At 34.9% G+C, this 16470-nt stretch overlaps 1 protein-coding gene and 1 long non-coding RNA gene across 12 annotated transcripts; both read left to right on the top strand.

Annotated features, from left to right (window-relative positions):
* The first annotated feature begins 2848 nt into the window (after positions 1-2848).
* LOC110909809 (acyltransferase-like protein At1g54570, chloroplastic) lies at positions 2849-9536 on the top strand. The gene is made up of 13 exons (XM_022154563.2): positions 2849-3635; positions 4123-4174; positions 4242-4297; positions 4387-4545; positions 4631-4735; positions 5411-5511; positions 5638-5759; positions 6379-6487; positions 6558-6688; positions 7480-7849; positions 8508-8621; positions 8784-8869; positions 9072-9536. The coding sequence occupies exons 1-13, from the start codon at positions 3221-3223 to the stop codon at positions 9370-9372; spliced, it is 2121 nt and encodes a 706-aa protein (XP_022010255.1). The 5' UTR covers positions 2849-3220; the 3' UTR covers positions 9373-9536.
* Positions 9537-10802: 1266 nt separating this feature from the next.
* LOC110909810 lies at positions 10803-15519 on the top strand. Of its 11 annotated transcripts, none has more exons than XR_002575652.2 (8): positions 10803-11023; positions 11475-11978; positions 12132-12277; positions 12387-13905; positions 14411-14468; positions 14699-15041; positions 15124-15186; positions 15314-15519. It is a non-coding gene; the product is annotated as an uncharacterized LOC110909810 (long non-coding RNA). The 11 variants fall into 11 exon arrangements; XR_002575653.2 differs by having other exon boundaries at positions 10804-11023; positions 12387-12446; positions 12721-12826; positions 13678-15041; XR_004881053.1 differs by having other exon boundaries at positions 10804-11023; positions 12387-12459; positions 12721-12826; positions 13678-15041.
* The last annotated feature ends 951 nt before the right edge of the window (positions 15520-16470 follow it).

Raw genomic sequence — 16470 nt, 5'->3', positions numbered from 1 at the left:
AACCCATGCATTACTAAAGTATTAATAGTTTTTGTGTTTGCATTATGAATTAATAATTATATTTCTTAAAATTTAAGAACTTGTTGAAACAACAAAGATAAGGTCAGGGGAAGGTATGAACGCTTTTCAGGTCAGTTCGTCACCTCTTAGCTTGTACCTACATTATGAAAGAACCTGTTAGAAGAGGCCAGAGACCGGGGTCTCTGGACCACTCTCCGACGCACAACATTAGTAATCTATCCAAGAATAGTGTATAACCATAAAACATAGGTGTATGAGTAAGTATAAGAGATACAGAGAATGCTTATGGAGTTTGTGGTCGAGATCCAGCGGTTAGCTAGCAGCTGTGGTGATTCCAGGTTGCATAGCTCGTGACTAGGAACTGCAGATGTAATCCCTCATGAGCTCGTGACCTTAGCAGCTCAGAGGGAAATCAGCTTAGCCTAGTGGCTTGTGTTCTTGGGAGAGAGTATGTGATTCTAGAGAGAATGAGATTCTAGAGAGAGAGTAAATGGCTGGAATGTCCAAGCCAAAGTGGGATTAGGGCTGTAAACGAGCCGAGTCGAGCCGAGCTCGACCTGGCTCGAGCTCGGCTCGAACTCAATTTGAGCTGGCTCGGCTCGAGCTCGAATTTCAAATCGAGCTAAGATTTGAGGCTCGAGCTCGACTCGATTAAAATTCGAGCTAGCTCGGCTTGGCTCGATCTAGCTCGAACTAACAAAGAATCACAAGATTTACTACTTAAAAAGCCCTAAAAATGAATCTTTTCATAGATTAAGGGCCATAATTGCAATTATATTTAACCAAATGGCTAAATATGCAAGTATAAATAGTTATATCACTTTGTACATTTTTTTTTACCTTCTTTTATAGGGGAGACACTCCCTTAGTTTTTGTCTTTTGAGCAATGTGGGACAAAAAAATGAAGAATGTAAACCTTATTGAGCTGGCTCACGAGCTCACGAGCCGAGCCAGGCCAAGCTCGAGCTCGACTTGTTTACATACCGAGCCGAGCCGAGCTGGCTCGTTTACAACCGAGCCAATTTCGAGCCGAGCTCTTTTCGAACTTTTTCGAGCGAGTTTCGAGCGAGCTTCGAGTTTTTTGAACACCCCTAAGTGGGATGATTGAAATAGAGGGGGGACCCTCTATTTACAAGCATGTTACATTTAACCCTAATGGGATTGGTTGTGATGGGCCGGGCTGGCCCACTAGGCTTGTTCTCCTGTTTGGGTTGTTAAGCTCCAGGTAGGAAGCTCCTAGTTTCCTGCTCTTAGCTTCCTGCTTCCCGGGAGAAGCCCCCCAGTTTCCTGCTCTTAGCTTCCTTTTCTTAGCTTCCTGCTTCCCGGGAGAAGCTCCTAGTTTCCTGCTCTTAGCTGAGTAGGAGCCTCCAGGTACCCACGTCATCAGCCCCCCAGTCATAAGTAGTCATGACGTAGTTATGGGTGCTTGTGACTCATAAGTTATCTGGTCAAGGATGAAGCTTACAATGATAAGCTATGTAGCCATAAAGCTCATGGAAAAGCTCATGGAAAGAAGCTGATGTCTGAAGTTGTTAGCGACCAGCTTTGAAGTTATTGTGAGAAGCGATCATATGTGAAGCTTATTGGGGGAAGTTGTCATATGTGAAGCATATCTGGAAAAGCTATCATATGTGAAGCTTGTCGGGAGAAACTATCATATGTGAAGCTTATCGGGAGAAACTATCATATGTGAAGCTTATCGGGAGAAGCTATCAGGAGAAGCTATCATATGTGAAGCTTATTGGGAGAAGCTATCAGGAGAAGCTTATCGGAAGAAGCTATCATATGTGAAGCTTATCGGGAGAAGCTATCATATGTGAAGCTTATCAGGAGAAGCTTATCGGAAGAAGCTATGACATGCGAAGCTTATTTGGAGAATCTATTAACTATGAATCTTTTTTTTTTTTTGTTTTGTATGAACCTTCTATGCTTCTTTTGGGGCTTATTTGCTTCTAAGATTTTAAGCTTGATGTATTCTCTACCAACAACAATTCTGTATTCTTGATTTTGGTTTGATATGAAGATGCAAGATGGTCGCAACAATGAAGCCCAAATAAGTAGTACTGGCCGCAACGCGCCGGATACTACTTCTAGTTTAATATATATTAAAAAAATGTGAAAAATACCAAGCTTATTAGATTCATGAGCTGGCTTTAGTGAACAAACATATGTTAATAAAAATACTAATTAAACTACAAATTATCCGTACGTAACAACAATAGTTAGGGGTTGTTTGGCAACATCTGAATGGTTAAGTGCTGAACTAGTAAGAGGTCTGAACCATTAAGTGCTGAACCAGTAAGAGGTCTGAACCATTAAGAGCCTGTATAATGCTTAACCGTTCAGAGGCAAATGTCTGACCAATTCAGATTAGTGGTCTAAACCATTCAGACTTTGTATAAATCTTAACCATTCAGAGGCAAATGTCTGAACCATTCAGACATCTGCTCATGAAACAAACAGTCTGAACCGTTAAGTAATGAATCAGTAAGAGGTCTGAACCATTAAGAGTCTCATGAGATAAACAAACAGCCCCTTAGTGATTAAACTGATGGTAACCGCCGTACGGATGACGAAGAAGCAGGGTCATTTTCCACCGTTCCGGTGGCGCACCGGAGTTGCCGTCCGGTCTCACCGTCACCGTCATCGATCAATCAACGTATGCTGTCCACTGTTTTCCTTCGGCTATATTCCCGTTTCGTGGCTCAATTACAATTACAAACAAAACAACCGGTTATTGACAGCCGACGTGGACTAACATCCAAAAATTCTCCATCTACACAACCTATGGCCACAAATCATCCACATCAGTTGTACAAATCAATCACAATTTCACTCAGGTATACTAATTTTAACTGCATTTGAGCTCCAGTCACTTGCACATCCTTCTATTTATAAGAAGATGTTATCGCTACTGCTTTCCGTTGTATTAATAACTGTTTATTGTTAGTTAGTTATTTTTTGTACTTGCGGGCCCCACACTCGTCCTGTGTTCCATTTCAGTTCAGAAACATCATGTTTATAAACTTTATTTTGGTTCTGATCTGGTTATATGCATTTTAGGTTTTTTGTGATTTATGTTTAGATTGCTGTAGATTGTTGATTGAAAACATAATTTGGAGAAAGTTTCTAGAGATTTTAAAGAATTTTAGAGAAATTTTGAAGAAGAGATTGGAAGTTTGAATCAGTGTTAATAATCATGTTTGTGAAAGCTACAGCTTCAGTTGTGAATCTGCCACCATGTTTCAGTATAAAATCCTGTTACAAGCGTCGTTCGGGTCGAGTTTCAGTTAGGTGTGTTGGAACAGCAGCAGATTCATCTGTAGTGAATAGTCTATCTTCAAATGGCAAAGTTGGATCACTTTTCGAGGTTGGGAGGAGGGAGGAGATTGGTTTGGATGTTGTTGTTGTTGATGAGAAGAGTGGGTGTAAAGAGGAAAAGCTTGAACCTTTGTGGGATGATGGGTATGGAACTCAAAGTGTGAAGGATTATCTTGATTTAGCTAAAGAGATGATTAAACCTGACGGTGGACCGCCGCGGTGGTTTTGCCCGGTAGCTTTAGATGGGAATGATTGTCCGTTGCCGGATTCACCGGTTCTTCTGTTTTTGCCTGGTAATTTTTTATTTTTATCTCGAGCACCAAATAATATTTTTGTAGCTATCAATTCATCATGCTTCATATTTACATTACATATGCGTAGTATATTCGATGATTTACAGATGTGTGCAGCACCCAAATTCTGGTATTTTATTGGTAAATGTATTATTACATTTGTTATGAATGATGTTTCTTGGGTCTGTGATACATCATTTTCGGAATACATTAAACAAACGTGTCTAAATTTGAAACCGGAGTAACGTTACTTATGTAAATTTTGTTTGTTCTTTAAAGTTCAAGACTGTGGTTTTGTATGATGAGTGATAAAAACTTGTTCTTCGTTATCACTTACAATTAGTTTTACAATTAGTTTTATCAGAATTCTTTAATTTCGTTCTGCAATGTACAAGTTTACGTATTTGCACACACGTTATAAGACAAATTTTATGCCTGTGCTCCGAATCTCACTTCTGATTTATTTAAACATGGTGATTTTGTTTAGGGATGGATGGACTTGGCCTGGGCCTCATTTTGCACCAAAAGTCTCTTAGAAAGTACGTCAACTCTTTTATTATTGTCGATGTAATGGCTATATGTATTTAAGGGATACTCTGATTGCAGGGTTTTTGAAGTTCGATGCTTGCACATCCCTGTTTATGATCGAACACCATTTATAGGTCTTATGTTTTCTTGTTTATATGTATAAGTTTACAATTTTCTCAAGGATATTCTAATTTAACAGTTAAAATTATATCATTATGTGAAGATTTGGTGTCATTTGTGGAGGAAACGTTGAGGTTAGAGCATGCTTTATTTCCAAATAGGCCGATATATCTGGTTGGAGATTCTTTGGGAGGATGTTTGGCTCTTGCGGTTGCTGCACGTAATCCAAGAATAGATCTAGTGGTTATACTGTCGAATCCAGGTTACTTAAACACAAGTTATCTTTCTCGTTTGTGGGATGCCTATTAGTGTTTCTAGTAACAACCTATTATAATTATCCATTTCAGCAACTTCGTTTGACAGGACACCGCTGAAGCCTATACTTCCTGTCTTGGAGGGCATGCCTGATACACTTACCGGGACCATCCCTTATCTTCTTAGCTTTGTAATGGGTATATCATCTGTTCATATAAAACGCAAACTAGTCATTTTCACAAAAGAAAGAAAAAATAAAAACTAAATTTAGCAATTTAAAGCAATTCTCGTTGGCTAATTTACAATGCAACAAGTTTAAATAAGTAAGGCTGCAAACGAACACGAACAAGACCTTGTTCGTGTTCGTTTGTTAAGAAATATATGTGTTCATGAACACTTGGCGAATGAGATTTTATGTTCGTCTTCGTTTGTTAAGGAAATGAACTTGTTCGTGTTTGTTTGTTAATTTCAGGCAACCAACGAAAATAATGATTGATGAACACAAATGAGCAGAAACCAATGTTCATGAACACAAATGAACGCAAACAAGCAACTTATTAAATAATTTTATTTTTCGGAATTTTGAAGTATTTAAATAAAATATAAAAAACTAAAAACACTAATGAACTATCTAATGCAATCGGACACGTTGCCAAACGTTCACAAACATAAATGAACAAACGCGGCCTCTGTTCATGTTCGTTTATTCAACTAAACGAACGAAATTTCTTGTTCGTGTTCGTTTGTTTAATAAACGAACGAACACAAACGAACTTCCCGCCGAACGGTTCATGAACTGTTCGTCGAACGTTTGGTTTGTTTGCAGCCCTAAGTTTAATGATTCTGATTATCAAATCTTGTCATCCTATCAGGCGATCCTATAAAAATGGCATCAGTGGATGCTGAAAGTTCAAGTATTCCAAATCTCGAGAAACTATCCGACAACCTCATATCTTTGCTTCCTCGCCTTTCGGTAATGATATCTTGCAGAATTTAGACCACTCTTTGCTCTCACACATGTTTTTAATGCAATATATGCTATCGATATATTGTTAACTTGAAGTCCATTAATATTTATATTGTCTTTTTATAATATCAGGGATTGTCTGATATTATTCCAAAAGAAACACTTAGTTGGAAGTTGAAGCTACTTAAATCTGCTGCTGCGTACACTAATTCTCGTCTCCATGCTGTTAAAGCTGAAGTGCTACTGCTTGCAAGGTTAGTTTCATTCGAGACAATGTTTTTGTTATACACAGTTCTGCACAGTATGTTATCTTGGTTATAATTTTATTTATTCAAAAACTTTTTCAGTGCATTCTCTTTTGTGGTCTATAATCTATATATCCTATGTATACTTGATGATAATTGCTTTGAAGGAACAACCTTTCCCCCTGGAAATTATAGTAGTTAGCTTTTTTTTTTTTTTTTTGTGTAGAGTAAAGTACACGGATAATCCCTGTGGTTTACCAAAATTTTGGATTTGGTCCCTAGCTTTCCAAAAGTACACATATGGTCTCTATGGTTTGCACTTTGTAACGCATTTGGTCCCCAACTTTTGCCAAAAGTACATAGATGGTCCCTATGGCTTGCACTTGGTAACACATTTAGTCCCTAACATGGACATGCTAAAACCTTTAGATTTGTTGGTTGAGGACTAAATGCGTTACAAAGTGCAAACCACAGGGACCATCTGTGTACTTTTGGAAAGCTAGGGACCAAATCCAAAATTTTGGTAAACCGCAGGGACCATCATGTACTTTACTCTTGAGTTATTGTAAAGTTTAAGCTTGCACTCATGTCTGATGGTTTGTAACATAATTATGTATTTGAATATTAGTGGCAAGGATAACATGCTTCCTAGTAGAGATGAAGCTGAACGGCTTTCAAGAAATTTGCAAAACTGCAAAGTTTGTTACTTTAAGGACAATGGTCACACCCTTTTACTGGTAATCGTGTTAGCTGTTCCTAGTTCCATCTTTCATCTGTTTAAAATGCATTTTTTTTTCTTTCTTTCAGGAAGATGGTATTAATTTGTTAACGATAATTAAAGGCACTCAAAAGTATAGACGAACTTGGAAACACGACTTTGTGAAGGACTACCTGCCTCCTAGCATGTCAGAATACAGAAGTGCGCTTCAAGGAAATGGGTAATTTTGCATGCATGTGAATTATTTCGTTATTTATATATGGAGTACATGGTTCGCCAAACTATTTATCCCATCCTAATTCAAAGTGTGACATCATACGATATTTAAATCATCAGATTTAACGTATGAGATTACTCTAAAGTCTAAATGGAAACATTTTGTGAGTACAAATACTCACAAGGGATGTTAACCAAATAGAAACACGACAAAAGTCAGATACCTTTTTTCTATTTTCTTTTTTTTGCAATTCTCCATATAAAAAGCAGTGTTGGAAAAATCGGGATTAATCGGCGACTAGTCGGTGATTAGTCGCTAGTTGGCTGGCCACTGATTAATTTTTAGGTAATCAGTGAATTAATTGCTAGTCGGCCCTAATCGGCTCTAGTCGGCCGGAAATTGGTCCTAATCGGCCGGAAATCGGTCCTAGTCGGCCAGAAGTGAGAAGTCGGCCCTAGTCGGTGAAAAAATCGATCTTAGTTGGCCAGAAATAGGCGATTCTGGTCAGATTCCATCCAGATTCCGGCCAAAACCTGTAAATTCTGGCAATTAGTCATGTATACTTAAGAAAAAGGGTAGAGGAGGGGTTAAAACCTGTCCACTTAAAAAATCACATATAAAAATGTGTGTATATATTTATAAAACTAAAAATTACATATAAAAATCCCAACCCAATTAATCACGCCTAATCCCGATTAATTGCTAGTTGGTACCCCGCCTGCCGACTAACGTTTAGCGATTCTTACAACACCGATAAAAAGTATGAATTTGCTAATACAAATGATGAAATTCAGGTGGTTCCAGTTTGCCACAAGTCCAGTGATGTTTTCTACTTTAGAAGACGGTAAAATAGTGAGAGGGCTTGCTGGTGTTCCCGATGACGGTCCTGTATTATTAGTCGGTTATCACATGCTTTTGGGATTAGAACTCGCGCCACTAGTTTTAGAATTTTTAAGAGAGAAAAATGTCATAGTTCGTGGCATAGCGCACCCGGCACTCTTTGTTGCGAATTCTAATAATGGGCTTCAAGAATTTTCATATTTTGATTTAATGAAAGTGTTTGGTGCGTTGCCCGTCACTCCAAGCAACTTTTTCAAGTTATTTTCATCAAAGTCTTTTGCCCTACTTTATCCAGGCGGTGCACGTGAGGCTCTTCACCGTAAGGTTTGTTGAAATGGAACTCCATCCTGCTTTAATTCTTGATTCTACTTTTCATTAATTCATTCAATGTTTTCAAGACCAGACCGGGCGTTGAACTGGTCTTCTTATTGGTACACTGATCGGGCCATTCGAACCGGTCGGATCGGATATAAGAACCGGATGATGCCGTAAATATTATAAAATTAATTAAATAGGATAAAACTGAAATTTTTTTACCAAAATCCGGTTCAATCCATAAAAAAAACCGTTTCCACCACCGGTACCTGGTCCAACCGGCTCAACTCAAAACGGTCTGATAGGGTGAACCGGACTGGCCAAAATGGGTAATTTTATACGACCTAAAACAAGTTGGGTCAGGTTGACCCAAAGCATTTTATACCGATTTTTTAAACTTTTTCTGTGATGTAAGTTTAACTATAGTTCTTTATGAAAACATTATAAATAAAGTAGACCATAGATATGGTATATTCGTTGGCAGATGAACGAGATGAAAATGAGTCAATATACAAAAAAAATCACACCTAGAAACTAGAAAGTATATCCACTGTTGCAACACTAGTAGCAATAAAAAAAATTATTAGTCTTTTTGGAAAAAGAGCAGTAGCTCATAAAATTCCTTGATTATTCATTTTATGAGTAACTCTGTTCATGCACTTACCAGGGTGAAGAATACAAATTGTTTTGGCCTGATCAACCAGAATTTGTAAGAATGGCAGCAAAATTTGGTGCTACTATTGTACCATTTGGTGCTATTGGAGAAGACGACATCGCTGAGGTGATTAATCATAAAAATTATAAATACATAAACCTATAAGTCTATATATACTGTATGCAATATTATATCCCACAAGAACAATATTTTGTAACACTTTTTTTTCTTATATTAAGATCCATTTCTTTTTCAATATGTTTCTAACGGTTGCTTTGATTCTTTCAGTTGGTTCTTGATTATGACGATGTAATGAAAATCCCTGTGCTAAATGACTACTTACGGAGAACAAACGAACAGGGTATTAGACTAAGGTGAATTTCTTCTCCTTTTAGTCTGTATTGTTTCTAAACTGCATTTTGACCTTTTAAAACTTCTAAATCGGTCAGGATCGTGCTACTACTTTAACACAAAAGTAGCATGTGCTATATATAGTTTTAACTTTATCGTCAACTTTTTTCTCTAAACCTCTTCGAATTCTTTTCCTTTAGTGTGAATGTTATGTTTTGACTACAGGACCGATATGGAGGGAGAGGTAGCTAACCAAGATTTTTACTTTCCGGGCCTTCTGCCTAAGGTACCGGGCCGGTTTTACTATTTATTTGGGAAGCCCATAAGAACCGAAGGGCGGGAAAAGATGTTAAAAGATAGAGAAAATGCAAAAGAGTTATACATGGAAATTAAGTCTGAAGTCGAAAAGAGTATGGCTTATTTGATTAAGAAACGAGAGGATGATCCTTATCGAGGAGTCGTTAACAGGGTCATAAACCAGCCGATTTCAACCCCGGTGCATGAAGTTCCAACATTTGAACCTTGAGAATGTACATTTCGGTTATTTTGTAATCATTATAGAATTTATATAAGATAGTGAGAATTAGTGATAAATTGATGTAAATCTTACATGCACAAAAGCAATTAAGGGTTGCCCTTTGAGGGTCACGACCTCAAATATTTAATGTAGTAGCTGTCTCGTTTAATCCATCATCAAAAATACTTTATAATAATTTAAAAGGACAGAAAAAAAAACGATGTTGTAATGATTAATGTGTGAAAAATTATGATATGCAAAAATAATAATATCATAATGCTCTACAACTTACAATATTTTTACAAAGTGTGTGAGATTGAAGTCATAATGCTCTACAAATTATAATGTTTTACAAAATAAAAAACAATCATTTAAGTCATCATCAAAAATACTTGAAGTCAAAATGCTCTACGACTTATAATATTTTACAAAGTATGTGATTGTAATAAGACTGACTTGAAGTCATAATGCTCTACAACTTATAATATTTTACAAAGTGTGTGATTGTAATAAGACTGTAATACCTGGGGTGGAAGGATTTTACCCCGTGATGGAAATGTATAACGAGTTATACAATCCCAAACACCATCCACTCGATTGTATCACACGTCAATTTGATAACGCGTTGAATGTATCACGCGTGAAGAATGGAAGAATGTGGGGGTTTATTGTTGGGTGTTGTGAGTGATGGATATTTCCACTAAAATCCATCACCATTGATGGAATAAAGCTCGATGACGTGGCGGAAATTAATTGAAAGTTGTGAGTGAATGATGAGTGATGACCACCCTACCCTAAAGGGCTTTAGGATAAATTAGGGTTATTTTGTAATTTTCACCCAAAGTTTCAAATAACACTTTTTGAGGATTTGTGGCTTCATGTGCGTGGCCATTCACTATGACTAATTTGGTTATTCTTTTCAGGAAAAAACAATACTTGTACAATCAATCTTTTCATATCATATCATATCCAACTTTATTCTTGAAACAATCATAAACATTAGAACAATTAGATATACCCATATCTAACTCTAATAGATATAAAAAATTAACTTGAAACACTAACATTAATTTGTTTTAAAGAAAAAAACATTTTAATCGCCATAAATTCGCTATGTTTTTTTTCTAATCCATATTACATGCAAAAAGCACAAAAGTTTCAAGGGATTTTCTTAAAACAAAGGGTAAAACTTGACTATAGTTAATTGTACATTTAAAATCTATTCTAACAAACTTTATTTGTTTGATACAAATTCAATCTATATCTATATATCTATATATATATATATATATAAACATGATAAATAAGAGCTTATGTGTCATATTATAAGGGCTTGAGAGATGATGTGGCATCACCATAGAGCTTCTTGAAATTGGTTTTGGCTCCAAAATTCGGGTCAAATGTTTTGATAAATGGGTTTACACGGGATCCGTATTGTGTTTTTACGACCCACACACAAAACCCTAATTGTATCTCCTTCTCCTGTACGCTTCTTCCTTCTTTCACACTACTCTTCCATAACCCTAAAAAAACATAGTTGCATCTCTCTCTCTCTCTCTCTCCCTCCTATCGCTACGCCAAGATCCTCCATCAGCCGACAATCATCTTCTTCGAATTCATCCTCATCGCTACATCTTCTTCTTCAATCCATGGTTACAAGGTTCGTTCTTTCAAACTAGGGTCATATTTTTCGCTTTTAAATTTCCTTTGATGTTAATTGCATACAATCCATACAAACTTGGTTTATTCATTTGAACCGTCCATCGATTTGAGCAGATTCATGATGTACTAATAATATTTAGGATTAGGGTTTATTTGTGTTCAGTTTCATGACGTATCCATGATTCATTTAAATTTTCCTGTAATTAGGCATGTTATCTATCCATACGCTTCTTCCTTCTTTAGGATTAGTGTTTCTTTGTGTTTCAGATTATGTTATTTGTACAAATCAGTTCAGATTAGGTTTTCTTTTTGTTGAGATTTATTATTACATTGATCTGTTCCTCCTTTTTACAAATATATCTTAAGGTAATTGTTCTTATTCTTTGGTTGTTTGTTTTTGCATTACTGATTGTTCTTCATTTGTCCTTTTCGTTTATTTCATTTTATAGGTTTTCTTCATCGACTAAAATCAAGGATTCATCGACGGTCCAATCGGGTGTTGCTATAGATCGAGTGTGGAGGCTGCTGACATGTTCCATGGTTATGGTGGCTGAGAGGGTTTCAATGTTTCAATTCTGCATTTTTAGTCTATCGCAAAAATAGGTTTTTTTTAGTCTTTGTTATTATGATTATGTCGTTTCATAGCTATTTGGTTATCTTATTAGTGTTTATTTCGTCTTTTAATAGGATCGAGAAAGAATTCGAATCTTGAATCAAATCTAATTGACTATTTTTTTTATTTAAGTTGTTTTTTAAATAGATTTGAAGAATTGGAATAAGATCAGTGAGTATTAGAGTGGTTTATGTTAAATTTGGGTGTTGGTGTATCTTGATTGATCATGAGGTGTAATTATAGGATTGGTGATGTTTGTGTTCGGTTTCGGTAGAACAAACGAGTTTTCCAATGGCATAGGTATTTTCCGGTGACTCCTTAGTCCTGACCCGTCATTCAGGTGAGTTTGGTTTATATATTTTATTTCCGGTCAGATTTGGTATTCATTTTTAGTCTATCGCAAAAATAGGTTTTTTTAGTCTTTGTTATTATGATTATGTTGTTTTATAGCTATTTGTGTCTCTTATTCGTGCCTTATATTGACCATCACCAGCATTAACCCCATAACTGGGAAAAGCCATGGGTGATGCAGCAGTTGCGGCGACATCATCAATTGGCTACATCGGTGTTGGTACTATAGGGTTTCTTTTGGATGAAAGAGGTGACTTTTACTTCATGGAAATGAACACTAGAATTCAGGTTGGTTAAATATCTACTGAACATATGTACAATTACCTAACTGTAAATTCCATCTTATTAACTACAAGTGTTTTGACGATTTCTTTCTTTCTTTTTCATAATAATAAAGGTAGAGCATCCTGTGACAGAAATTATAACATCGGTTGACTTGATAGAAGAGCAGATTCGGGTAGGTATAGGAGGTATTATACATTTAAAATTAGCCTTTTGCAACTTCCAATATGTTTAACCCGTTTTACCCATTTCATTTTTAGATCATTTTATTTTATTTTAAATTTTTACCCATTTGATCTAAATGCTACAGAATAGTTTAATGTAAAGTTTAGAAAGTGCCATCACTATGTTATTAATTTATCTTTGTTACATTTCTTCTTTGCTACATAGTTTTGGTTTTGAATTATTTAATAGATGACCTCTTGATTCCTTCTGTTTATGAACATTAGGGAGAATAACATCTTACTTGCCTCTGGAAGTCCATTTGTGAGAATGGATAGCCACGTATATACCGATTATGTTGTTCCACCAAGCTATGATTCACTACTTGGAAAGGTTTGTAATATTCTCTAGACTTCATTAAAATTTATAAATGTATAAAATCAAATGGTAGTTTGCTTCCTGGCTGAAATATGCAACTATACTTGAAAAAAAAATTAAGAAAATACTTTCAAGTTTAAATGTTGGTATTCGAATTTCGAACGATTGCGTAGCTGACCTTTTTTTTTAATTTTTTCCTTTAATCTGCATAACTTTTTTTTTTCATTTTCCAAAGAAAACAAAGGTTTAAATGTTTAATTTGAAACAACGAGAAAGGAGGTTCTGTCAGTTTGATATTTGATTACATTTTGGCTGATTCAACCATTTCCAGTTCAATCAAATTTTAAGGTTCTACTCATTTGATCCCGTTAGAGACGAAATATAGTCAAAATTCCAAATCGACCAGTTTTCTCATAAATGGGTCAAAATTACCACCTCTAGGCTTTACAATCCTTCAGATAACTTATTGAGTTGACATTTTCTAAAGTTTAAATCAATAGTATTACATGTAATCAAACCACTCAAATATGAGTTAATTTCGTCTCTAACCCGTAACTTTTTTTAATCATGGTTTTAGCTTCTTGTATAGGCCCCAACATGAGAAAAGGTGATTGAATGCATGAAAAGGGCTGTTGATGATACCATGACTAATGCCTTATTTATAGATGTAGCAATTACACTAATCCCCCCTTACACTATTACAATATACTAATATGTATGTAATTTCTATCACATCATCACAGGTAAAATAAAACCTTCATTTCATGTATTATATTTCAACCATGATCCATTTTCAGGTTTTGTAAAAAGATATCTGTTTTTATATTATTTTGTATGCCTCTCTCAAATTACCTTTACTTGTGCAGGTTAGAGGTAACTTTTGGGTTATCTGTTTTTGGCAACAATTTTTGGTGGGTTTTTAGTTTTGGCAATCATGGGACGCGTGTATTAGTTTTTTTTTTCTTTTTTAACTAGCCATGTATATTCAATTCATGTGCTACCATTTTTCACATAATACCATCGGCCATTCGAAGATGAAACCATAGTTACGAACAAAGTAGAAAGGGCGAACAGAAGGGTCAGATGTATCTCAGGTATGAACATGCTCACTTTAGAAACATGTAAAATGTATTTATATTTGTCTCTTACGACGGTAAAAAAGACAATGCTTAAAAGAAAAACAAAAGATTGGGTTAGATGGGCAGAGCCAAATTGTTTGCGTTAAAGTGAGTATGTTATATTTGCATTATTATACCCGAAGCTATCATCTTGTGATAATCTGAACTTTATATTCAAAGTTATATGTCGATATGGGTTTAGATTTAATTTTAAATGAAATTCAATAGGGCAAATAGGCTGAATAAAAAGATAAGAAAAATATATTGAAAGCTATGTTCATCTTTGTTAAAAGGTCTATGTTTTCATAATAATTATAATATATTCATTTTGAATCAAACTTGCATGTTTTTTATGATATTAACAAATGTTATGGTACTTTCAACTCATTCCACAAAATGTATTGTTATTATTCATCTAAAGTTTTCTTGCTGTTAGAATATGCATAACAAAGCCAAAAACAATAGTTTGTTTTGATTTTAGCAAACTTGAAAGTCACAATCTGGTATAAGCACTTGCGTCATCCACTCACGAAAGACAGGTATGGTGATTGTCTTCCCTTTTTGAGTTTTATAAATTAAGATGTTTATAAGTTTTTCATCTACTTTTTTATTTGTTTTTATCTTTTAATTTGATGAATAGAAATGTTATAAACCTACTATTCACCGACTTATATGTATGTAGTGGTTAGAAATTTTATAAACCTACTTTATAGAAAGACCGGAATTGGTGAATTTTGTAATGGGTTATTGAATGTTTATTATCTGACAGGTATTGCTGATGGTAAACCGACAACACAGATATCTATTGTGGTTTACAAGGAGATATTTGGTAACTTATGATGTAATTTTCACTTTTAGTTTGATGTATTTGAAGGTTTCCTTTAAGTTATTTTGGTTTGAAATAATTTTTTTATAAATTGTATCGACTACTTTATTGTGTCTTATATTGATTACTTTATTATGTTGAAGTTGGTATTGTAAATTGTAAATATGCCGTTGAACTTACCTTTGAAAGCTTAAATTATATGGATATGGATAACGCGATCAACTGGAGCTTGGGATATATCTTCTATTTGGCTAAAAGAAAGCTTAAGAGAAGGTCGATTTTGTGGGTGAGTCATGTGGCTTTTTGGCATTTTTTATGTACACATTATTTAAATAGTTTACAACATCTTTTGGTCTCTTAATATACAGATGAAATGCCTTACATTTTAAAAGACGACAAATATGAGACAAAGTAAAAGACGGACTTAAAAGGTACAATACCTAGGCAATACTACTTAGGCAAGCTTAGTATCGACACCAAAGTTTATATTATATACTATCGACACTAAAGTTTATATTGCATACTTACACTTATAATTTGGTTTTTTTTTTTTTGTAGAGGGAACTCAATTTACTAAGGGAAAGGTTTTGGTAACTCGAAGGATATGCATCTTCAAAGGGACTCGACTATCTTTAAATTGTGTATCCACTGTATCACTAATTTATGTAACATCAGACTTTGTATTTTATTTTATTTGTACACTTGATATTTACGTTAATAGTTTTCTCCAACCCGGGTAGCACCCGGGTGATAACCTAGTACTATTAATAATTGTTATAATTAACATGTATCTCATAACTATGAATCACACTAGCCCGTTAGAAGTCGTTACCCACCACCGACCGCTACTAGTGTCCTCTCCTCCTTGGAGAACACCACCATCGTCCTCCTCCCTTTTTCCTAAACAGCGTTCGGCATCTCTTTCTCCTTTGCATACCATCGCTATCTTCCTCCTAGCGCCCCCTTACTCTCTCCATTTCTTCATTAGATTTTAGTTTTTCAAAGTTTTTAATCTACTTTTTAAACTAACAAAGAAAATTTATACATTGTTGATCATTACCAATTTTTTTAGTAATTTTTTATAAGAATAAAGTTGATGTGAAAAAAAAGTACATGTATAAACGTATGGTGATTGTAACTTTTGTCTCCTTCCATCACTTTCGCAAAGTGGTGTTTTTAAGCCCAACCCAATATCACTTTAATTGGGTTTTTTTAAGTATACATTAACATTTTTTTCATATGAATATATATTTTACAATAGTTATAAAATATCAATTGGTACATAGTTTTGAAAAACTCTTAACATCCTTTTTGTAGATCATAAAGGTCTCATACAGGTTAATCGTTAAAATTTTCTCGTCTAGTAACACTTCATTTATTAAAACAATAGGTAAAAGTTAAGTTTATAGAGAACCACAGTAATCAAATGGTCATTTATTAATTAAGTATTCATCAGTGAATATTAGTGAACGTTGACGTATACATTATTAGAATTATAATGTATTAAGCGTAGCATGTATTCATCAAAATGTCACCATGCAAATAAATTTCATTAACCAAATATCATATCATATGTTACAATATTATAATTTATTTTTAGAATATCTTTAGTTTGTAATGTTTTGTGTGGGTGGGTGATTGAGGGAAAGGTACAAATAGGATGTAGCGTGCAAATTGTACGGACAACTAGTGTAATTATGATGAACAAATTTGAA

This window comes from Helianthus annuus, chromosome 15, assembly GCF_002127325.2.
Source record: "Helianthus annuus cultivar XRQ/B chromosome 15, HanXRQr2.0-SUNRISE, whole genome shotgun sequence".
NCBI classification, from domain to species: Eukaryota; Viridiplantae; Streptophyta; class Magnoliopsida; order Asterales; family Asteraceae; genus Helianthus; species Helianthus annuus.
This window is presented reverse-complemented; position numbering and strand designations above follow the sequence as displayed.

Coding starts and splice junctions, on each gene's coding strand:
- LOC110909809 (XM_022154563.2), top strand. CDS start 3,221: ATGTTTGTGAAAGCTACAGCTTCAGTTGTGAATCTGCCACCATGTTTC. Junction 4,175..4,241: donor CACCAAAAGTCTCTTAGAAA/GTACGTCAACTC, acceptor CTCTGATTGCAG/GGTTTTTGAAGTTCGATGCT. Junction 6,488..6,557: donor ATGGTCACACCCTTTTACTG/GTAATCGTGTTA, acceptor TCTTTCTTTCAG/GAAGATGGTATTAATTTGTT.